Source organism: Perognathus longimembris, chromosome 18 (assembly GCF_023159225.1).
Source record: "Perognathus longimembris pacificus isolate PPM17 chromosome 18, ASM2315922v1, whole genome shotgun sequence".
Lineage (NCBI taxonomy): Eukaryota > Metazoa > Chordata > Mammalia > Rodentia > Heteromyidae > Perognathus > Perognathus longimembris.
The window spans coordinates 11,364,183-11,388,740 of NC_063178.1; the positions used below are offsets into that span (position 1 = coordinate 11,364,183).

General features: G+C 47.0%; 1 protein-coding gene and 1 long non-coding RNA gene across 2 annotated transcripts; one reads left to right on the top strand and one right to left on the bottom strand.

Moving 5' to 3' along the window:
• Positions 1-980: 980 nt before the first annotated feature.
• On the bottom strand, positions 981-19,758 carry LOC125367113 (phytanoyl-CoA dioxygenase, peroxisomal-like). Its single transcript, XM_048367727.1, has 9 exons — positions 19,667-19,758; positions 16,994-17,052; positions 16,087-16,197; positions 15,350-15,518; positions 13,072-13,153; positions 10,410-10,591; positions 6,851-7,000; positions 5,201-5,335; positions 981-1,276 (listed from the first exon to the last, which is right to left on the bottom strand). The coding sequence occupies exons 1-9, from the start codon at positions 19,739-19,741 to the stop codon at positions 1,223-1,225; spliced, it is 1,017 nt and encodes a 338-aa protein (XP_048223684.1). The 5' UTR covers positions 19,742-19,758; the 3' UTR covers positions 981-1,222.
• Positions 11,058-24,488, top strand: LOC125367114. The gene is made up of 2 exons (XR_007213993.1): positions 11,058-11,293; positions 24,369-24,488. It is a non-coding gene; the product is annotated as an uncharacterized LOC125367114 (long non-coding RNA).
• Positions 24,489-24,558: the final 70 nt, after the last annotated feature.

Consider the following 24,558-nt stretch of genomic DNA (forward strand, 5'->3'; position numbering starts at 1 on the left):
AGTCTCATTGACTTTTTTTTTTTTTGGTCAATCATTGAGCTTGAACTCAGGGCCTGGGGTGCTGTCCCTGAGCTCTTCAGCTCAAGGCTACTGCTACCTCTACCATTTTGAGCCACCCCCATCACTTCCAATTTTCTGATGGTTAATTGGAGATAACAGACTCATGGGGACTTTTCAGCCTGGGCTGGCTTTGAACCTCAAACCTCAGATCTCAGCTTACTGAGTGGCTAGGATTATAGGTGTGAGCCACCAGTGCCCAACTATCGACTTTCCTTTGAACAGAGATCTTCAGATCTCAGCCTCCTGAAGAACAGTGGCTCACTCCAATACCCCTAGGGAATGGCTCTTATTCATAATGTTAATGAGAGATTAAATGAGTACACAAAATTGGTCAAATCTTTGCCCAAGAATTCCAGATGTTTCACGTAGGTACCCTTTCCTGTAGGAGGGGGAAAAGAAATCCATATCTATGAGAATTCCCTCCAAGGGCTCCAGTACAGGCAGCGGGGGAGATGGGCAGCCTGAGTCACAGTCAAGGCCAAAACCATTAGCAACAAGTCACGATGAAAGCGTGCACTCCAATACATGGTGACACGGTTCCCTCCCACAGGCTGCTGCCCAGGCTTAAGCATGAAGACAATATCAACGGTGGATATGGTGCTAGAGGCCTGGAATCCCAGCACGTGGAAGACTGGAAAAGGATAATTGTGAGTCCAAGGCCAGACCAGGCTACATAGCAAGATCTTCAAAAAAGGGAGAAGGGGGAAGACAAACAAGAAGAATGCATGTGGGCTCCATCACAACCTTCTTAGGGCTTTCTTGACTGTACTTGGCATTTTTCTAGAATGCTAAAGAACTCTGTCATGGGACGTTGGTAAGGGTGGCTTATCAGAGGAGAATGCACAACTTAATGCATGCTTAGTTTGCAAGACTTCATTCCTGCTTGAGTAGAGCTAACTGAATAGAAGAAACTGAGTCCCTTGAAGGATACACCCATCATTTTTATTAGTTGTACCCCAAGTTACTTTTCCTCCCAGTAATATTTACCCACACCATTCCACGGTGCTGCAAGGCAAAACTTAACTCCCCACAATTCCATCCCCAACATAGGGCTCCTGATTTCTTTATCAAGTGAGAGAAAAGATGACATCCATCCAAATGAGAAAACATTTCCCTCGGCCTGCTTGGATTTCCTCTGACAGAGTGACATGGAAGGCCTGGTTCAAAGGTTGATTCTTTCTCCTTTCACAAGCCTGGCTCGAAATGTCCAAATATCCTGGAAAGAAAAAAAAACAAAACAGAAAGTGTTTATGGGACACTTCATGTGGCCTGTTCATTCCCATTATTATAGTTAGACACCATGTCCCAAGACTCCAATTAAATACTAACCAATAGCTAGACTAGTGCTACTTCCCTACGTGAGTAGGTCCTAACTGGGTCTCAGGACAAACCCTTACTGGCCATCCTGCTGCTTGTCTTTGTGTTATCTGCCTGAACGACTTTGAGGGGTCTGCTTCTGATTAGAATGAAATAGTTAAAACGGTACACAGGTTTCTGGTTCCTGTGGGCGTTCCTTTCTTTTTCTTTTTTTTTTTTTTTTTTGGCCAGTCCTGGGCCTTGGACTCCGGGCCTGAGCACTGTCCCTGGCTTCTTTTTGCTCAAGGCTAGCACTCTGCCACTTGAGCCACAGCGCCGCTTCTGGCCGTTTTCTGTATATGTGGTGCTGGGGAATCGAACCTAGGGCCTCGTGTATCCGAGGCAGGCACTCTTGCCACTAGGCTATATCCCCAGCCCTCCTTTCTTTTTCTGTTAAACAATTCACTTTGTTCTTATTCCTTGTTTGTTTTTGAGCAAACATGGGATTCTGTTGCTGAAGGAATGATTTCAGTGGAAAGAATAGGACTGGAATCTAGTTGTATCCCTCAGGCCAACTTCTGGAATTTTCATTTTCTCCTCAAAGCATGGCACTCTCCCATCCAAAGGCTTGGTGACACATACAAGGGGACATAAAAGGGACCTTACGGCCAGGCACAGGTGACTCATCATGTCTGAGACCCTAGCTATTTAAGAGACTCATCCAGGTCAAAATCAGCACGAGCAGCAAAGTGTAGGAGGCTTTTGTCTCCAACTACCCACAAAAATGGTGCAAGTAGAGCTATGGCTCAAGTAGTATAGCACTAGCCTTGAACAAACAAACTAAGGGACAACACCCTGGACCTGAGTTCAAGCCCCAGGACTGGCAAATACAAAAAAAGCAATTTCTTTTTTGCTAGTCTTGGGGCTTGAACTTAGGGCCTGAGCACTGTCCCTGGCTTCTTTTGTTCAAGGCTCTACCACTCTACCACTTGAGCCACAGCGCCACTTCTGGCCTTTTCTGTATATGTGATACTGAGGAATTGAACCCAGGGCTTCATGCATGCTACGCAAGCACTCTACCACTAAGCCACATTCCCAGCCAGAAAGGTATTTTTTTAAACGATAGAAAATATGTGCACGTTCCATATAACAAGCAATTTTTCAAATATTCTGAATATTTTTCAGTATTTTAGTTGCCTTAGTCTACAAATGTAGGACGTCACATAAGGAAAACTGACTGTAGACTTGTTCAATCAAAGTCCCAGATTGCAAAATATAAGCCTGGTAAGGCATTTCCATACTGGATAAGGAGAGAAGAAAGATGGGAACTTCACGTTGTTCTGAAAATGGGAAATAAGCATCTTCAGATGCTTCCTGTGTTTGATGAGTGCTACATTTGATAGTGCCTATGTTTGATGGTTCCAATGTTTGGTGGTTCCTACATGGGGAAAGGCCGGGAAGGGGGGTCAGGACATCGGATAGCACGGCAGCATCTGTCAGTGTACAGTGACCCACGGTGCCCAGACAGACAGCCCTGAGCTAGCATCACACTCAGACTTGGCGGGGGACATGCCTGCATTTGTAACCATCCAATGCAAATAATAGAGGAGCTGCCTCTCAGTTCAGACATTAAATTGTGGGTATTCTACAAAAATGACTGTTAGAATTGGAGAGGTGGCTCAAGAGGTAGAGCACTAACTGTGTAAAACCACAAAGGAGAGCTTGTTGAGGCCCTGAGTTCCAGCCCCAGTTCTGGCACGTAAAGCAAAGTGATTGTGTTAATTTATTTCTGGGGTTTTCAACTCAGTACCTCATGCTTGCTAGGTATACATTCTACTACTTGAGTCACACCTCTAACCTCTTTTGGTCTTGTCTTTTTATTTATTATTTGTTTGTTCAGTTATTTATTTTTTTTGGGTGCAAGTACTGGCCTTGAACTCAGAGCATGGCCACTGTCCCAGTGTTTTTGCTCACGGCTAGTATTCTCTCAATTGAGCCAAAGCTCTACCTCCAGTTTTATGTGGCTAATTGGGGATGAGTCTTACAGATTTTTCCATCAAGGCTGGATTTGATCTGCAATCCTCAGATCTCAGCTCCCTGAGTAGCCTTGATTACAGCTGTAAGCCACTGGCACCTGGTAGTGTTGGCCATTTTTTAGACAGGATCTTACATTATTCTTGCGCCAGCCCAGACTATTTAATCCTTTTTTGTCAGGGCAATGACAAGGATGTGTTCCCTGTGTTGGGGACAGCTGTGCCTTTAAGAGGCCACAGCTGGCTTTAGCCCATCCCCTCTTCTTCTGCCTTTAACAGGAAGAGAAGCCCCCGCCCCTGGGGTCAAGCATGTGTCTGATAGCTGGGGAACCCAGAACCCAGTCCTTGGGGGGCTGGGTCTCCACCCACAAAGGAAGTCCTCTGACATCACTTGATGGACAGCCCTTGTGGCCAATCTGTAGTCCCTCTCCTGTGCCCGCCTTTGGGGGTATATCTGTTGGCTCCTCATTTGAATAAATCAGAAAGCCCCAGAGGCTTTCTCCGAGACCACCATGTGCCCCTGTCTTTCCTTGGGCTGGCGGGCATGGGGTCTTGCAACCACACGTGAACCGAGGCTGCATTGGGACCCTGCTTCTGCGATTAATCCCGATGGCCAGGGGATGTGAGAGAGCGAGTATGGATCCCACATGGAAGAAGCAGACAAGCCCAGGACCCCTCCCCCATGCAGATGGGGGGGTGGTAGAGCGAAGCCCAGCAGCCTGCACAAGACTTCATGTTTCCCTCATAGGGAAAATACACACCCGCACCACTGTGCCCAGCTACTGGCTGAGATGAAATTCCACCAACTCGTTATGCTCCAGCCAGCCTCAAACCTTGACCCTCTGATTTCTACCTCCCAGTAGTGAGGATTACAGGCTTGAGCCACCGCACACAGCCCTTGACTGGTAGCTTTTCAATTGATTATCAGTGGCCATGGCTAGTAATTTTTTTGATAGATAGTGATAATGATTGGACCCAGGACCTCGCACAGGCTAGGCAAGTACTCTACCAGTGAGCCCTGAATATCCACTCTATAAAAACTCACGATTGTGAAGTGATGCATATTAATTGGGAAAGCGTGGGAAATACAGTCTCATAGACCTCACTAGACAGTTGAATGATCTTTATTCTCTGCCTGTGCAAATTATGTCTCCCATAAAACTCTAGTTACAAACTTGGCAATTAAGAAATTTTGTTCAGAAATTGCTACCTGGGGGGCTGGGGGATCTGACTCAAGTGGTAAAGCACCTGCCTGGCAAGCACAAGGCCCTGAGTTCAAATGCCAGTGCTGAAAAAAAAGTAAAAGATAGACTACCCTAAGACGCTGGTTAGATCACCCACAATCTAAATACTGCATTCTGCATGGAAAAGAGGAGAATGATTCCAAACCTTAACACGGCTCCTGTGCCTTGAGAAAGCCCCGTGTCCTTCATTTCCTCTCCTCTAACTGTTGGCTACCTTTCCTTGCCGGTCCCTTGTGGGGCAAGATTGCCCATTGGTGGGAGGACAACCAGGGACTGGAGAAGCTGCTTCAAGGTCTCCCCTAAGGAAGCAAGTCCAAACTGAGTTTCCGTTGTTATTGTCAGCAATGCATCTACAAGGAGCCTTACACTCAGGTACTAGGTACTATCACGTGAAATTAGGTATCTAATAAATATCTAGAGGGGGAAAAAGAAAGTGATTCACTTCTGGCAGTACTGGATTAGAACTCAGGGCCTCTCTCTTGCCAGGTAGGTGCTCTACCACTTGAGCCACACCTCCACTCCTTTCAAATGCTGACATCTTTCCTTTGTTATCTCCCAAGAGAGTACCTTAAGGTTGATGTTAGGTTCAATTCCATACATCTTAACTGCAATCTCCACAACTTCTTTCTCGATGTTTTCTTGAGTGGTGCCCTTCACGTCAATGTAGTGGCAGTTGGCACTGGCAAAGTGGCAGGAAATTGCCTGCAGGAGCAAAGTGATAGTGAGGAAAGGCATGCCCCGAAGCCCAGGAAGCCTCTTCCTAGAGGGTGAACTAGCTTCAGGACTTGATTGTCTCCAAAACAGTCTCCTGATGCTTGTTTTTTGGTTTGGGATGTGTGTGTGTGTGTGTGTGTGTATGTGTGTGTGTGTGTGTGTGTGTGTGTGCGCGCGCTAGTCCTGGGGCTTGAACACAGGGCCTGCTCATTGTCCCTGAGGTTTTTTTTCCTCAAAGTTAATGCTCTACCACTTGAGCCACAGCTCAAACCCCTCCATCCAGATACTCTCGTGCACTAAAAAAATAATATAACACTTGACTGGGTGCTAGGGGCTCACATCTGTAATCCTAGCTACTCAGAAGGCTGAGATCTGATGATCACAGTTTGAAGCCAGCCTGGGCAGGAAAGTTCTTGAGATTCTTATCTCATAGTAACCACTAAAAAAACCCAGAAGTGTAGCTCAAGTGGTAGAGTGCTAGACTTAAGCACGAAAGCTCAAGGACAGGGCCCAGGGCCAGCATAAATAAATAAATAGCCAATTTCTACCCACACTGTGTGACTTCAGTATCTCAGTCATTGCTTTTACCCCAGAAAGTGGAGCTGGTATGCCATAAAGTACACCACGGTTCTTAAGCAACCCCAGAAAGAACCAGATTGAGGACTGACTGCATGAGGCTCCTAACACCATGTTGCCTCTTAATTATAAGAGGAAAGTCCTGAGGTTATATGGTTTCCTACCGGTTGGTGGAGGGGGGGAGGGAGGAAGGGAAGGAGGGAGGGAGGGAGGGAAGGAGGGAGGGAGGGAGGGAGGGAGGGAGGGAGGAAGGGAAGAAGGGAGGGAAGGAGGGAGGGAGGGAGGGAGGGAGAGAGGGAGGGAGGGAGGGAGGGAGGGAGAGAAGGAGGGAGGGAGAGAGGGAGAGAGGGAGGGAGGGAGGGAGGGAGGGAGGGAGGGAGGGAGGGAGGGAGGGAGGGAGGGAGGGAAGACAAGGAAGGCAAATATATTTCCTCCTGAATAAACTGGACCAAACACCACTTTAATGAATACTATAATATATCTTGAATTTTTTTAACCTTAGTCATGTGGTTTGAACTCAGGGCTTGGACCCTGTCACTGAGCACTTTTTGCTAACATGCTACAGTTTTCGGCCACAACTCCTCTAGTGGATTTTGAGTGGTTAATTGGAGAGAAGAGCCTCATGAACACTTTTCTTCCTGGGCTGATTTCAAACTTCAATCCTCAGATCTCAGCCTTCTGAGTAGCTAGGATTACAGGTGTGAGCCACCAGCATCTGGCTCCTCCCCCCCCACCTCCACCCCCCCCCCCCCCCCGCTGCCCCAGCCCAGTGATGGGGTTTCAACGCAGACCCTGGGAACTGTCCCTGAGCTCTTTTGCCCAAGGAGTAGCTAGGATTACAGGTAAGCACCCAGCACCCAGATGGGACTTGAGTTTTGTTCCAACACATTCATCTTTGAAAACATTCGCAGCACAGGGAATGCCTACTTTCCGGAACCCTTGAGTTTTGTTCCGTCCAGATCCGTGGATGAGCAACGGATGAAAGAAAACAGTGTCTCCCTTCTCCATCACGAGGTGCACACGGGCACTGTTCTCATCGTAGTCCTGGATCCCATGGTACATTTTGTTAACTCCCCCCTAGAAAGCAGAACAGGTGACATGGCTGTATGTGAGAAGCCTCCATGATGAACACTTAGTCACAGACTCAGAGAAAGCAAGGAGCTATGAGTTCTTCCAAGAGAAAGACATGGGCTGGGAATACGGCCTAGTGGTAAAGTGCTCGCCTCATATACATGAAGTCCTCAGTTTGATTCCTCAGCACCACCTATGTAGAAAAAGCCAGAAGTGGCTCTGTGACTTAAAAGGTAGATTGCTAGCCTTGAGCAAAAAGAGATGCCAGGAACAGTGCTCAGGTCCTGAGTTCAAGCCCCAGGATTGGCAAAAAAAAAAAACAAAAAAACAAAATAACCAAGAGAAAGACATGTCTAAACCAGACTTTAATGTAGATTCTAATTTAAATTTGATCCCAAGAAGAGTCTAAATTTCTCTAACCTAGGGGCTGGGAATATGACCTAGTGGCAAGAGTACTTGCCTCGTATACATGAAGCCCTGGGTTCGATTCCTCAGCACCACATATATAGAAAAGACCAGAAGTGGCACTGTGGCTCAAGTGGCAGAGTGCTAGTCTTGAGCAAAAAGAAGCCAGGGACAGTGCTCTGGCCCTGAGTTCAAAGCCCAGGACTGGCAAAAATAAATAAATAAATAAAAATTTCTCTAACCTGTTGAAACTCTTTAGCCCTTCTCTGGTGGCTCACACCTGTAATCCCAGCTACTCAATAGGAGGTTGAGATCTAAGGATGGCAGTTCAAAGCCAGCCCAAGCAGGAAAGCCCATGAGACTCTTATCTCCAATGAATCACCAAAAAGCCAGAAGTGTGGCTCAAGTGGTAGAGTCTTAGCCCTGAGTAAAAAAGCTAAGAGAGGCACCATCAGGCTGTGAATTCAACCTCCAGGACTGTCACCAAAAAACAAACAAAAACCAATCTCAAATGGTTGATTTTTGAAAATCAAATGCTTATATTGAAATAATTGATTTCATTTTTGGACTCAATGAAAAATTCTGAATTTCTATCTATCCTTAAAGACAGAACTATTACCTAATCCAGACCACGTTGCCTCTCTGATGGTTAATACAGGTGAACATCTTTGAGGCCTTTCTAGCCTGGTTCTGGAACTTTCTTTCCTCCTGTGACATTTTTCTTTCCCACAACTTTGTACATACCATTCTTCTTCTATGATCCTATTATTTTCTTCCAAAACAGAGGGGAGAAAAACGCTCAGATTTTATGAGCAGTGATGGCATATCCAGAGTCAATAGGAATAGTCATAGTAAATATAAACATTATACTTGTTTTCATTTATATTTTTAATGCTATTATAAAGGTTTGTACAAAGGGCTTACAGTTACATGAGTCAGGTTAAGAGTACGTTTCTTATTGGACAATGCCATTATACTTGTTCTTAACTACTCCTTAAGTCCGTTAGGTTATAGGTTTATTAAGGAAATTGAAACTTGTCATTACGTTCTAAACCATATGATCAGATAGGGTTTGCCGAGGTAATCCTGCATTTCTTTGAAGAAATGGCCATTTACCTACAGGAGAGCGCAGTGACTTTGCCCCTGTGCCCTTCTCTCCCGTCCAGGGTGGATGTGCTCTGCCTCAGTGGAGCTGACCTGTGACTGTTGAACAGCATCGGTCACAGGCCCTGCTGCCCCTTGAGTCCTCTAACTTGTCCTTTGACTCAAGGGAGCCAGGACGTGCTGCTGTTGCTTACATCCACCCTCCCCTAACCCTTGGCTGATGAATTTCACACCAGGTTGTATAGCAGGATGCATGATCCAATTATTTTCCCATAACTCCAGTCATTAACGTAAGAACTCTAACATAGTAAAACAGATCTCCACAAATACGGTCACGGAATTCCAGTCATTGCTACAAGAACTCCAACTTACTAAGACAGGAGCCCTATTCTTTCTATTCCCTACAGATCTGCAACTTAGTCACTCTCCTTTAGCCACAAGTGTTGATTCCCTTCTGACCAGTATCAGAGATGTCAGGAACCTCTGGCTTTAGAGCTATAATCCTAGGAATCTTCTCTCTAGTTCTGTGGTCTCCTAGACCTCTAATGCATGCTAGATTGGACTGAGAAGTGACTGTTCTCCAAGAACTCACTGGGTCTTATCATTCGTGGACACAAAAGCACTTATTGGTTCCTTAGCATCGAGAGCTAAATTGGTAAACAAATCACAGTATAGGCTGTGACAGAGTACTACCCAGCCCTGGAGAGGAGCTGGACACCCACCAGGGTTAGTGAGGGGCAGAATAACCATCCCAAGCAAAAGAAGCCACACCAGGGGAACATGGATGCGGTATGATTTCATTTACATAATATGTAGGAAATGAACACTAATCTATGGGAACCACAGTTGCCTGGGGCAGGGGATGGAAGAGATTTTCTTCCTTGTGGTAATGTGTGTGAAAAATAATCAATTATACATTTAAGATAGCTACAGGTATTCCATGGCAATGATACTTAAAAATAAAAGCCCTCTCAGCTTCTTCAAAAACAAAAACCAAAAAAAAAACCCCACCAAGGTCCTGGGGCAGGCATGGTTTACAAGACGGCAATAGTACTTGGGAGGCAGGCACGGGAGGATGGAGATCCAAGGCTAGCCAGAGCCAACATGCGGATCCTATCAGGAAAATAAGCTGAAAGCAACAGGGCTGGGGTGATCGCTGAAGAACTGGACTACTGCCTCGCCAGCACCAGACCCTGAGTTCAAATACCAGTGCTGCATTCAACAACAGCACTGCCTCCGTTTCCCCCACAGACTGGAAAAGTCAGTGATAAGGTCCTTCCTAATCCTGTCCCGGTGTGTCTTTTCAGGCTTTCCTCTGCTAGATTTCCAAATGTGCCTCTGGACCCTGAGCTCCTGAGCTCCTTCCTGCTCCTCCACGAGGCTGGTGCCCACCCTTGACCCTCAAGCCACCAACGACCCTCCTTGCTACAGAGAATGATTCCATACTCCTGAAAGCTTGGCCCAAACATCAGCCATCCCCAGAGCCTCTCTTAGAAGGGGCAAGGGGCAATCATCTGTTCTCAAACTCGCCCTGATCCGAATCGCAAATCCCAGAAGAAGGCCTTTCTTTTTTTTTTTTTTTTTTTTTTTTTTTTTTGGCCAGTCCTGGGCCTTGGACTCAGGGCCTGAATACTGTCCCTGGCTTCCTTTTGCTCAAGGCTAGCACTCTGCCACTTGAGCCACAGCGCCACTTCTGGCCGTTTTCTGTATATGTGGTGCTGGGGAATCGAACCCAGGGCCTCAGGTATACAAGGCAAGCTCTCTTGCCACTAGGCCATATCCCCAGCCCAGAAGAAGGCCTTTCTAAGAAAGGAAATGCAGTCTCACAACTCAGCTCTTCATGTGCACTGATAGGAAATACAAACACAGAAAGGGATTCCAACCAACCATGCCTGGGCAGACCTACCTCCCACTGGGGGTAATCATGGGGTTTCATGGAGCCTTTGTGGGTGCCTGGGAGCACAACCAGACAACCGTTGTTCCGGTCAATATGCTCCATGGCCGTCCACGCACAAACAATGCGATTGCTGGGCCGGAAGGGGAAGTAGTGCAGATCCTGGTGCAAGGGATGCCGGGATGTCTTCTTGCCTGGAAAAGATTGTGCTCTCAAAAGATGCTCAAGTGTCAGGGTTCTTACCCTAGGTCTGGAAAACCACTGCGTGGACCTATTCCTGCACAAAGCAAGCAGAGGAAACTACACTGTGGAAACCCACTCCTAGCAGAGAAGCACCGATTGAAACAGCAAATCAACACAAGGGCTCCCAATTCAACTGCTTGCTTTTGAGGTCCTGGTAGCCAAGCACTTCACTCTAGAAAGTCACTAGTGACTTTCGCTCTAGAAAGCTCTAATGTGCTTTCTTATTATTTTATTTATTTACTTATTTAGGCTGGTCCTGGGGCTTGAACTCTGTGCCTAGGCCTGGTCCCTGAGCTGTGTTTGCTTATGGCTAACCCTCTACTACTAGAACCAGAGCTCCACTTCTGATTTTTTTGAGTGGTTAATTGTTGATAAGAGCCTCTCAGATTTCCCTGCCTTGGCCGGCTTGAACTGAGTAGCTAGGAATATAGATGTAGCCAGCACAGCCTACCTACTTTATTTCTTTTTGTCACTCTGGATTTGGCACAGAGGTAGCATGCAGCGAGTATTCAAAACAATTTTTTTGGAGGAATTAAACTGAAGACAATGGGGCAGGTCAAGGCGGAAGTCCCCTCCTAAGGCACTAATGTCCCAAACAGGCTTCCGAGTGGTTTCCCTGAGTGAGGAGGCCATCTGGTGGTGTGTCAGGCAGAGTGGCTATCCACATGACCATTCCTCCCAGCTCTATTCCATCTCTCCAGACACAACACCACGGAGAAAGAGACTTGGACACAAAGCACTAGGCCAAGCACATAAACCTCTCCTGCTGTCAGAAGAAAGCAAAGGAGAAAAGGAGAAACCCACTGGGGCTGGTGTCTGCTCGTATACAAGGATTTCTCAGTGCAATCCAGAGCCACCTGCTGGACAATCTTTGAGAAATTATTAAAATTGAGAAACAGCTGGGCACCTTGGCTCACTCTCGTAATCCAAGCTACTCAGGAGGCTGAGATCTGATGATCACAGTTCAAAGCCAGCCCAGGCTAGGAAGTCCATAATTCACCAGCAAAAAAGCCAGAAGTAAAGCTGTGTGCTTCAAATTGTAGAGTGCAAGCCTTGAGCAAAAAAGCTTAGGAACAGCACCCAGGCCCTGAGTTCAAGCCCTAGGACCAGCAGAAATAAAATAAAAAATTGATGGGCTGGGAATGTGGCCTAAGGGCAAGAGTGCTTGACTCTTATACATGAAGCCCTGGGTTCGATTCCTCAGCAGCACATATATAGAAAAAAACAGAAGTGGCGCTGTGGCTCATGTGGCAGAGTGCTAGCCTTGAGCAAAAAGAAGCCAGGGGGGAGGGGGGAGGGGGGTATGAGGGACAAGGTAACAAACAGTACAAGAAATGTATCCAATGCCTAATGTATGAAACTGTAACCTCTCTGTACATCAGTTTGATAATAAAAATTTGAAAAAAAAAAAAGCCAGGGACAGTGCTCAGGCCCCAGGACTGGCAATAAATAGATAGATAGATAAATAAATAAAAATTTAAAAATTGAGGGGCTGGGGATATAGCCTAGTGGCAAGAGTGCCTGCCTCGGATACACGAGGCCCTAGGTTCGATTCCCCAGCACCACATATACAGAAAACAGCCAGAAGCAGCGCTGTGGCTCAAGTGGCAGAGTGCTAGCCTTGAGCGGGAAGAAGCCAGGGACAGTACTCAGGCCCTGAGTCCAAAAGCCCAGGACTGGCCAAAAAAAAAAAAAAATTAAAAAATTGAAAAACTTGGGCTGCACTTCTTAACCAGTCTTTCTGGGAATCAGGCCTCAGAATCTACATTTTGGCAAGCCACAGACATTGTAAGAATAACCATGTGTCACTTATAATGGGAGCTTTCATTGTCAGATATAATAAAGACCGTTTTGAGATCAGGAATGGTGAATCTGTATGCTCGTGGCTCAGAATGGCTGCTAAAGCGTGTGTGTGTGTGTGTGTGTGTGTGTGTGTGTGTGTGTGTGTGTGTGTAAATTTAAGATACATAAAATAGATATCACTGTTAAATATCTTGGCTTATCATCTGAAATACTTAGTCAACATCTAAATCATTACTAGCCAGGTGCTGGTGGATCTCACCTGTAATCCTAACTACTCAGAAAGCTGAGACCTGAAAATTGAGCTTCAAAGCTGGGCCAGGCAAGCAAGTTTATGAGACTCTTGTCTCCAGCTAACTACCAAAAAGGCAGAAATAGAGCTGTGGCTCAAGTAGTAAAGTGTGAGCCTTAAGCAGAAAAAGGAGACCAGAGTTTATAGCTTCGATTTCAAACCCAAGTACCAGCACAGAAAATAAAATTATTATTAGACTTTATGGTAATGATTTAAGCAATTTTAAGACTGAAATGAATGTGCATACATTCACATGACCAGGGTTAGACCACAGCTTTGAAATTTTAACTCAAGAACTTTTCTTCTCTTGCCTCTCCCTAACAAAGAAAAACTCTTTACCAGAATCAGGCGGTTTGTTTATCAGCATTGTGTGCATGGCCATAATATTGGGTCCAGTGAAACACTCCACGTATTTCAGGATCTAAGAGAAAAGAAAGAACAATTTCATGGGAAATCAGGTTAGACCAGTGGTAGAAAGCGCAACTGGCATTTTCCAAAACTGCCAACAAAGCATGCAAAACTCAGCAATTGAAAATCATGCTAAACCTACAATACTATGAATAAAATCGATTTTTGAAGCCAACTTAGATGGTAGCCATTTTTTTTTTTTTTTGCCCTACAAGAACAAAAAGATGCAATCAGGAAGGACAAGAACAGGGATTATGCTAAACAAAGCCACAGAGCTCGGCCGGGGAGAAGGCAGGGTCCTACTTACGCCTCTAAATGGGCCCAACATGAGGACCCCTCCAGAAAACAGAACAGCGGCTCAGCAAACGCCTCAAAATCAGTGTGGCAAGACCTTAAATAAGGTCTATGAACCAGACAGAGGGACGGGAAATGGGGTCACAAGGGAGAACAAGGAGGCTGGGCTCTGTGTCTCAACCCTAGTGTCCCAGTTATTCAGGAGAGTACTTCCCCTGTAGCCTTGTCTTCTAGGGCCTGACATGACATCACAGGTATCTAACCTGCACAGTCTTTCTGTGTGGGCCAACTTGTCTACCAGCCTCTGGTGGTAATGTTCTATAAGTGCTGAATGCAAAGTCTCCTGTGAAACCTTTCTGAACAAATGATCAAGAAACCATGGATCTGGTCTCAGGGATGGAGCACAATTTTGCCTTAAAGAAAAGAGACCATGACACATTTGTACAACAGGATGTTTCACAATGGTTGAAAACATACAAGGAAACCATCAGAGAAAGATGTCTGGAATCCACTTTATGTGAAAACAAAAACAAAAACCTGATGAGCAACAAGTTCAAATATCCCCAAAAGAGGGCACAGGCCAACAGGCCTGCCTGTCCAAGGACTCATTCCTCATGAAGACACGAATGGCTTAATAGTAAGTAGGGTTGGGGGGTAGAGAAAGGCCTTACTTTATGTCTTTCTATACTGCATAGATGCTGTTATAAATATGAGTATGTTTTAACAGTGGTACTGAGGTTTGAACTCAGGGCCTCACCCTTAGGCACTACCACTTGAGCTATGTCCCAGCCCTTTTGGCCCAACTTATTTTAATTTTTAAATTTTATTTGTCACTACTAGGGTTTGAACTCAGGGCCTTGTTTGTACTCAGCTTTTTTGCTCCCAGCTGATGAGACTTGATCCACACCTCCAGCTCACAGTGGTAGACTTGAGCCATTCCTGCAGCTCAGCATTTTGCTGGTTATTTATTTTTATTTTTATTTTTTGCCAGTCCAGGGGCTTGGACTCAAAAGCCTGAGCACTGTCCCTGGCTTCTTTTTGCTCAAGGCTAGCACTCTGCCACTTGAGCCACAGCACCACTCCTGGCTGTTTTCTGTATATGTGGTGCTGGGGAATTGAACCCAGGGCTTCATGTCTAAGAGACAAGCACTCTTGCCACTAGGCCATATTCCCAGCCCCTGCTGGTTATTTTTGAGATGTAGTCTCTCAGACATTTTCTTCCACTTCTATGTGGGAACCATGATCCTCTTGGACTTCAGCCTCTTGCATAGCTAGGATGACAAATGTGAGCCATTGGTCCCTGGCTGCTTTAGTTATTATTGGAATAGGGTTTCGTGTTTGTGTGATGGACCATGATCTTTCTAACTACGCCTCCAGGTTAGCTGAAAACACTGGTAAATACCACCACACCCAAATTGGTTGAAATTGGGTCCTGATAACTTTTTATCTTACTGGCCTTGTACCTAGATCCTCCCAATCTCTGCCTCATGAGTAGCTAGGTGTGATTATAGATGTGAGTCACCATGTTCTGCTTTAATTACAGGTAGAGGAGGAGGCATTATTATTATTGTTGTTATTGTTATTATTGAGCTAGGTGCCAGTGGTTCAAACCTATAATCCTAGCTATTCTCAGGAGGCTGAGATGTGAAGATGGAAGTTCCAAGCCGGGCCAAGCAGGAATGTCCATGAAACTCTTAATCTCCAACTAGCCACCAAAAAGTCAAAAGTAGAACTGTGGCTAAAGTAGTAGTGTTGTCCCTGAGCAAAAAACCTCAGGAAAGGCTCTTAGTTCAAGTCCCAGAACCAGCACGCATGCGCGCGCACACGCACGGATAGAGCCCAGGAGCATCTTGGGAGACAGAACCCCAGCCCACCTAGAGGGGGCTGAGGGGAAGGAGCAGCAGGCCGCTCTCACCTGGGGAAGCTCGCAGTATCGGAACAGTTCCTGGTCTTCCTGGAAATCCTGAATCTTCGAGACCACCTTCTCACTTGGAGCAAGTTGCAGCTTGGAAATGGACACATCCTTCATCACCACCAATCCATCCGGCTTCACCTCCTTCCTACAGATTTTCTCAAACTCATCCCTAGAAAAGGGAATTCACCAAAGAGCTCATGAGTGAGGGTGGCGAGCTCTGCCCTCGGCCCCACCTGTGGAAGCTGTGTGGGGTCGGGGTGGCTGCTCTGTCCTGAAGCCCTACATGGAATTCTCCCGGAGCGGGGAGAAAATGGAGCCTCCAAAAGCCTAGCTGGGAGCCTGGAACTGGTGGCTCACACCTGTCATCCTAGCTACTCAGGAGGCTGAGATCTGAGGACTGCAGTTCAAAGCCAGCCCAGGCAGAAAAGGTCTATGAGACCCTTATCTCCAATCAACTCCCCCAAAAGCTGGAAGTGGCGCTGTGGCTCAAGTGGTAGAGCGCTAGCCTTGAGCAAAAAGAAGCCGAGGGACCGTGCTCAGGCCCTGAGTTCAAGCCCCAGGACTGGGTGGGGGGGAAAATTTCAAAGCTCATGGGCAGCACCCAGGCCTTGAGTTCAAGCCCTAAGAAAAAAACAAACACAATAAGCAAATGTGCACCTGCAGAGGCTAATCTAATTTGCATTCCATACACAACTGCAATCTGCATTGCTGTCAAAGAACAATTAGTGCTACTATACCGGAAGCGCTGAATATCCTCATCAGATACCAGATTTTTAATGACAAGAAAACCATTTTCTTCATAAAATTGTCTCTGCTCCAGGCTTAGGACGGTGTTATCCAACGTAAACCTAAGGGGGAAAAAACACCACCGAGTAAGCTCAAATTTCAAATTATAAGTTAACAAGATGTACCACACACGTGACACAGGTTCGGGTTTGTTGGGGTTAGGAGAACATTCGTAGGGCTTGAACTCAGGGCTTGGGTGCTGTCCTTGAGCTTTTCTGCTCAAGGCTAGTACTCTACCACTTGAGCCACAGGTCCACCTCTGGCTTTTGGTGGGATAGATAATTGGAGATAATACTCTCATATATTTTCCTGCCCTGGTTGGCTTTGAACCTCCATCCTCAGATTTCAGCTTCCTGAGTAGCTAGGATTGCAGATGTGAACCACTAGCACCCAATCCATGTTTGTTTTTTAATCAAACATTTCCATTTCTATAGCTTTAAGAAAAGAATATGGACAAGTTTATAAAGTTTTAACTTCAAAAATAACTATGATCACCAAGAAATGTGCAATAATGGAAGAAAATTTAATTGATGACATATGCACTCCATGAATATGACTTGGGCATTGAAAATGTCAGGTGGGGTACTGGTATATATAGTATATAAATAGAAGCTTTAAAAATGTAATATATCACAGGTGAATTTTTAAAGGTGAGAGGATGTATTTTTGCCTGTTTCTGAATCTTAGACAATTAAAGTCAGGGCCTTCCAAATTTTAGAAGACTCCCTAATTAGTGTAAGACTCAGGACAGAGGATTGCAATGACGAATGACACCTTCTATTGAGTTGGACAGGCTGGTCTCCCCTGGAAACCTATACACCCACAATGTGGCCACAAATAAAGGTGAGATCTACTTACTGGAATTGCTGAGGACAGAAACTGGTGGGAGAAACAGTCTCTGAAGTGGGGTGCGCTATCTAGGATGGGGGTTAAGGCAAACAACGGAAATGGGAGAGCCAACCTTTTCTAGAAACCACTGGATGCTTGCTTTTCAGAAACAGACAGTGAGACCCACCAGGCCTTCCAGGTACGCCTCAAGCTCTGTTGCTTCTGCCCCTGCAGTTCATGACCGACAGCGTGAAGAACCTAGGTATCTTCTGTGGAGGCACAGAGCTGGAAACCGGGGCTCTGACCACTGGGTAACAAACCGGTCTGATCATCGCTTCCCTCCACTAGGATGCTGGCTGGACACAATACTCCAAGGCTCATCTCCACAAGCAGGGGGAAGATGATGGACTGCTCAGTGTGCTTCTGGGAGGAGGGCTTGTCTAGATCCATCTCAGCCTTCCGAAGCCACCATGACTACAGGAACAGTACATCGAAGCCACACAGGGCACTGTCTTTTTTTTTTCCCCTAAGTCCTGAGAAGGCTAGAAACACTTTTTGCACAGGAACTACAAATTGCTGACATAACAAATTGCTGTTTTTCTTCATTTTTATTTGCTTAAGAGTCACTTTTACATGTCACATATTCACATGTTGTCATTTGTTGGGTTGAAGGCACTAGGGCTTGAATTTAGGGACTCTTGCTGGCTTCGCTGGAGCTCTGTCACTTGAACTACACCGCCTTAAGGACTTTACTGTCCAGATTGGTCTTGAACTACAATCCTTCCATTCTCAGCTCCCTAAGTATTTAGGGTTATAGGTGAGCCATGGGCTCCTTGCTGGTTATTATTCTTAAATGAAGTCTTACTAGAATTGGATAGCGATACTGTAGACCATCAAGAAGGCCAGTGAAAAGTCAGAATAGAATCACTGTCTTCTCAGAGGTAGGCTGGTGAAGGCCCGTGCTGAATTGTTCTCAGCAATGTCAGCTCAAGGACAGGCAGACTAAAGCCTTTGGGAAGCCATGTTCTTGTCTCCTCTCCACTATTCCTGCAGCATGATTGATGTTCTTAGAGAAGTTGCTAATGATGTGGAAATATTTATTATATAAAATGAACTGAAAAATGGATGAAAACAACATGTATAAAGAATATAGTTGTAATTATGCAATTGATACACACAGGAAAGAACTATACCAGAAAGTTTACAAATAATGAGAGAGAGAGAGAGAAATAGAGAGAGAGTAGAGTAGGAGTTGAACTCAGGGCCTTAGGGCCTTCTGCTGTTGGTTCTTTTGCTCATGACTGGCGCTCTACCCCTTGAAACACACCTCCACTTCTAGCTTTTTGCTGGTTAACTGGAGATAAGAGTGTCTCCAATTTGTCTGAACAGACTGTCTTCCAATCTCAATCTTCACCCCTATCCTCAGAGCTAGCTCATGAGTTGCTAGAATTCCAGGCATGAGCTACCAGTGCCTGGCCCAATGATGATTTGGGGTTCTATTTATTTATTTGTTCCTGATTTACTTATCTGCATTTTAAAAACATATTTTATACTTCAAAAGCATTGTTATGCCAGGTGTCAGTGATTCACACTTGTAACCTGAGCTCAAACTCCAGGACCACCAAAAAAAAAAACCCCAAAATGTACACCAAAAGAGTAGTGAGAACCAGGCACTGCTGACTCAAGTCTATAATTCTAGCTACTCAAGGAGGCTGAGATCTGAGGATCACAGTTCGAAGCCAGCCTGGGTAGGAAAGTCCAGGAGACTCTTATCTCCAAAAAAGCCGGAAGTGGCACTGTGGTTCAAGTGGTGGAGCGCTCACCTTGAACAAAAGAGGCTCAGGGAACTTGCCCAGGCCAGAGTTGAAGCCCCGGGAACAACAACCACCAAAAGTAGCGAGAGACTGCACCAGGAAACATGGAGTCTAGTCCTAATTAGAACTGCCCAGTGGTTCCCAAGCTGCATGCGCCTAGCGCCGAAGTTTCTGGCAATGCCAGGTGACACGGGTGGGGCGGGTCCAAGGGCCACATTTCCATGGCTGTGGCTGTGGTTTAAGGCCCCTGGCGCCATCTGCAGGCGGCTCCCTCGGTAGTCTCCTCTGTACACTGAGGTTACCTACCACATCTCCTGTCTATCGGTCTACACTGGCAGCGGGCCTGGGAGCTGTGGCCCAGGGCAGCGCAGGAGTGACAGTCGGTGACCTTGTGGCTGTCACGTTGACCTTGGAGCTCAGGGTCCTGGGGAAGGTGACAGCGAGGCTCCTCAGGTTGCCAACGGCCCAGGCCGGGGCAATTTCCTACGGAGCCGCCAGAATCCAGGCTGAGGGTGAGCGCTGGGGTCCTCCCCGGGAGTGGGAGGCGGAGGGGCGCAGGGGGTCCCCCCACTGGAGAGGGCGGCCCAGGCGGCGCAGGGGCTCCGCTGCGCCCCTGCGGGACCGGCGACGCCTCCGGGCCCCCTCACTCCCCCCCCCCCGGGATGCTGGCCCCACTTCCAGCGCCAGACCCGGGGCAAACGTGGAACCGCGTCCTGGGGCTCCCCGCTGCAGCCCCCCAACTCACTGAAGTCCCCTCCCCAGGCCACGACAGCCCCGCGCCCGCCGGCCGGGACGCGGGGGGGCGGATCGCCGGGACGCGGACGCGCAGCACCGGGGAGGGTGGGGAGAGGCAGCCGGACCCCGATCCCCCCCGCACCGTGAAGGATACGGCGTCCCCGGCCGAGGCGCGGCCGAGGTGGCCCAGGACCCTGCGCAGGCGGGCGGCGGCGCGCGGCGCCTCCATGGCCGTGGCGACGACTCTGGAGCGCCCGCCCCGCCTCCGCCCCTCTTAACCCGGCCAGGGCCCCGCCCCGCAGGCGGGAGGGGCGGCCCGGGCGGGCGCGGTGTGCCAGCGGGTGTGTGCGATACCACCAGCGCCTGTCTCTTACTCATAATCTGAAGGAGAAATTAAAGGAATTAGTAAAATAGGTCAAACCTTTCTCCAAGGATTCCAGAAGTTTCACGCAGGTACCCTGCCCTGTAGGAGGGGGAAAAGAAATCCATATCTATGAGCATTCCCTCCAAGGGCTCCAGTATGAGCAGGAGATGGGCAGCCTGAGTCACAGTCAAGGCCAAAACCATTAGCAACAAGTCACGATGAGAGCGTGCACTCCCAATACATGGTGACCCGGTTCCCTCCCACAGGCTGCTGCCCAGGCTTAAGCATGAAGACAATATCAACGGTGGATATGGTGCTAGAGGCCTGGAATCCCAGCACGTGGAAGACTGGAAAAGGATAATTGTGAGTTCAAGGCCAGGCTACATAGCAAGATCTTCAAAAAGGGTGGGGGATGGGGAAGACAAACAAGAAGAATGCATGTGGGCTCCATCACAACCTTCTTAGGGCTTTCTTGACTGTACTTGGCATTTTTCTAGAATGCTAAAGAACTCTGTCATGGGACGTTGGTAAGGGTGGCTTATCAGAGGAGAATGCACAACTCAATGCATGCTGAGTTTGCAAGACTTCATTCCTGCTTGAGTAGAGCTAACTGAATAGAAGAAACTGAGTCCCTTGAAGGATACACCCATCACTTTTATTAGTTGTACCCCAATTTATTTTCCTTCCAGTAATATTTACCCACACCATTCCACAGTGCTGCAAGGCAAAACTTAACTCCCTACAATTCCATCCCCAACACAGGGCTCCTGATTTCTTTATCAAGTGAGAGAAAAGATGACATCCATCCAAATGAGAAAACATTTCCCTCGGCCTGCTTGGATTTCCTCTGACAGAGCGACATGGAAGGCCTGTTTCAAAGGTTGATTCTTTCTCCTTTCACAAGCCTGGCTCGAAATGTCCAAATATCCTAGAAAGAACAGCAAACAGAAAGTGTTCATGGGACACTTCTTCTGGCCTGTTTATTCCCACTATAATGCCTAATGTCTATGTTCCTAGCTACTTGGAAAGATGAGCTCTGAAGATTGCGGTTCGATGCCAGAACAGGCAGAAAAGTCTGTGAGACTCTTATCTCAATAAACTACTCAGGAAAAAGCCAATAGTGACATTGTAGCTCAAGTGGTAGATTACAAGCCCTGAGTAACAGCAGCTTAGGGATAGCACCCAGGTTCTGAGTTTAAACCCCAGACTGGCACAAAGAAAGAAAAAAAGAGCTAACTTGAGGGGCTGTGTAGGGTTGGGTCAAAGAAAGGAATGGCATTGATTAAGATGCCTTGTACTCATAGACTGATATGTTGAGTTGATGCCCATTTGTACAGCTACTTAAAGATAATTTTTAGAGCTGGTGCTAGTGGCTGAGGCCTAGAATCAGAAGTGGTGGTATGGCTCAAGTGGTAGAGTGCTAACCTTAAGCACCCAGTCTCTGAGTTCAAGCTTTAGTACCAGAACAACAACAACAAAAGCAACATAGTTTTTTAAAGTATATTCATGTTCCAGACAACATGTGATTTTTTTCAAATATTTCGCAATTTTTTCAATATTTTAGTTGCCTTATTCTACAAATGTGGGACGTCACATAAGGAAAACAGACTGTAGACTTGTTCAATCAAAGTCCCAGATTGCAAAATATGAGCCTGGTAAGGCATTTCCATACTGAATAAGGAGAGAAAAAAGATGGGAACTGCACATTGTTCTGAAAATGGGAAATAAGCATCTTCAGATGCTTCCTGTGTTTGATGGGTGCTACATTTGATGGTCCCTACGTTTGATGGTTCCAATGTTTGGTGGTTCCTACATGGGGAAAGGCCGGGAAGGGGGGTCAGGACATCGGATAGCACGACAGCATCTGTCAGTGTACAGTGACCCACGGTGCCCAGACAGACAGCCCTGAGCTAGCATCACACTCAGACTTGGCGGGGGACATGCCTGCATCTGTAACCATCCAATGCAAATAATAGAGGAGCTGCCTCTCAGTTCAGACATTAAATTGTGGGTATCCTACAAAAATGACTGTGTTAGAATTGGAGAGGTGGCTCAAGAGGTAGAGCACTAACTGTGTAAAACCACAAAGGAGAGCTTGTTGAGGCCCTGAGTTCCAGCCCCAGTTCTGGCACGTAAAGCAAAGTGATTGTGTTAATTTATTTCTGGGGTTTTGAATTCAGTGCCTCACGCTTGCTACTTGAGTCACACCTCTAACCTCTTTGGGGTTTTGTTGTTGTTTGGTCTTGGTGTGGGTGCTAGGGCTTGAACTCAGGGCTTGGGCACTGTCCCTGAGCTTTTTTGCTCCAGGCTAGTGCTCTACCACTTGAGCCACAGCTCTACCTCCAGTTTTATGTGGTTAATTGGGAATGAGTCTCACAGATTTTCTTTCAAGGCTGGATTTGATCTGCAATCCTCAGATCTCAGCTCCCTGAGTAGCCTTGATTACAGCTGTAAGCCACTGGCACCTGGTGGTGTTGGTCATTTTTGAGACAGGATCTTACATTATTCTTGCACCAGTCCAGACTATTTAATCCTTTTTTGTGTGCAATGACAAGGATGTGTTCCCTGCACAAGACTTCGTGTTTCCCTCATAGGGAAAATACACACCCACACCACTGTACCCAGCTACTGGCTGAGATGAAATTCCACCAACTCGTTATGCTCCAGCCAGCCTCGAACCTTGACCCTCTGATTTCTACCTCCCAGTAGCGAGGATTACAGGCTTGAGCCACCCCACACAGCCCTTGACTGGTAGCTTTTCCATTGATTATCAGTGGCCATGTGCCGGGCTCCGGTCGCCTCCCCTGGCACGGAGGGTCAAGCTCTACTCTACTCTAATCGCTCCCTTTCTCACCCTCTCCCCTGGTCACCCGACCCGCAGGGAAGGCCAGAGTGGAGTGGGGGGCTTAGGAAAGACCTCAGGTGCACGCGGCAGTAGGAGATCGCTTTACCCCCCTCCTTACCCATCTGATTTGATAAGGGAGTGGCTAGCAGTTGATATAGTAGCGGTGACGAGAAAAGGGGTGATCGACCAGAGAGCTGGCGATAGGCTGGCGAGCTTGTCATAGGACCCCCTCACTTGCTTAGCACCACCCCAGGGGGAAAGCCCACGAGAATGGGGGGTACATGGGCTGGCGAGAAAGTTGGGGGGCTGTTTGCAAAGCCAGTTCTTCTGGTTCCGGACCCAGAGAATTGTGGCCTGCCTCCGCATTCCCCCAGGGCTGGGGGGAGGGCGGCTTCTCAGGAGCGCTCTCCATTGCCCTTCCCCCTCAAGGCCAAAGCTGAACCCCAACAGCCATGGCTAGTAATTTTTTTGATAGATAGTGATAATGATTGGACCCAGGACCTCACACAGGCTAGGCAAGTACTCTACCAGTGAGCTACCTCCCCTGCCCTGAATATCCACTCTATAAAAACTCACAATTGTGAAATGATGCATATTAATTAGGAAAGTGTGGGAAATACAGTCTCATAGACCTCACTAGACAGTTGAATGATCTTTATTCTCTGCCTGTGCAAATTATGTCTCCCATAAAACTCTAGTTACAAATTTGGCAATTAAGAAATTTTGTTCAGAAATTGCTACCTGGGGGGCTGGGGGATCTGACTCAAGTGGTAAAGCACCTGCCTGGCAAGCACAAGGCCCTGAGTTCAAATGCCAGTGCTGAAAAAAAAGTAAAAGATAGACTACCCTAAGACGCTGGTTAGATCACCCACAATCTAAATACTGCATTCTGCATGGAAAAGAGGAGAATGATTCCAAACCTTAACACGGCTCCTGTGCCTTGAGAAAGCCCCGTGTCCTTCATTTCCTCTCCTCTAACTGTTGGCTACCTTTCCTTGCCTGTCCCTTGTGGGACAAGATTGCCCATTGGTGGGAGGACAACCAGGGACTGGAGAAGCCGCTTCAAGGCCTCCCCTAAGGAAGCAAGTCCAAACTGAGTTTCCGTTGGTTATTGTCAGCAATGCATCTACAAGGAACCTTACACTCAGGTACTAGGTACTATCATGTGAAATTAAGTATCTAATAAATATCTAGAGGGGGGAAAAGAAAGTGATTCACTTCTGGCAGTACTGGATTAGAACTCTATACCTAGGTGTTGTCCCTGAGCTGTTTTGGCTTATGGCTAACCCTCTACTACTATAACCAGAGCTCTACTCCTGGCTTTGTTGGGTGGTTAACTAGAGATAAGTGTCTCAGATTTTCCTGCCTAGGCTGACTTGGAACTGTGCTCCTCAGATCTCATCTTCCTGAAGAGCTAGGAATATAGATGTGGGCCCATAGCCTATCTACTTTATTTCTTTTTATCACTCTGGGTTTGGCATAGAGGTAGCATGCAGCAAGTATTATTCAAAACACATTTAGATACATTCAATTGTAGACAGTGGCACAGGGACAAGGAGGAGATCCCTTTCTAAGTAGCTGATGTCCAAAACAGGCTTTCAGGTGGTATTGCTCCCAGAGTATTAGCATATTGTGTGCCAGGTAGAGTCCCCATCCACATGCCCATTCCTCCCAGCTCTGTTCCTTCTCTCCAGACAAGACACCATAGAGAGACTTGGACACAAAGCACCAGGCCAATCACATAAACCTCTCCTTCTGTCAGAAGGAAGCAAAGGAGAAACCCACTGGGGCTGGTGTCTGTTGGTATACAAGGATTTCTCAGTGCAATCCAGAGCCA

What these genes read in the sequence shown, in the direction of transcription:
- LOC125367113 (XM_048367727.1), bottom strand. Translation starts at nt 19,741, where the DNA reads ATGGAGGCGCCGCGCGCCGCCGCCCGCCTGCGCAGGGTCCTGGGCCAC. An exon ending in GATACTGCGAGCTTCCCCAG is followed by an intron (nt 13,154 to 15,349) that starts GTGAGAGCGGCC and finishes CTTTTCTCTTAG; the next exon opens with ATCCTGAAATACGTGGAGTG. An exon ending in AACCTAACATCAACCTTAAG is followed by an intron (nt 1,277 to 5,200) that starts GTACTCTCTTGG and finishes TTTTCTTTCCAG; the next exon opens with GATATTTGGACATTTCGAGC.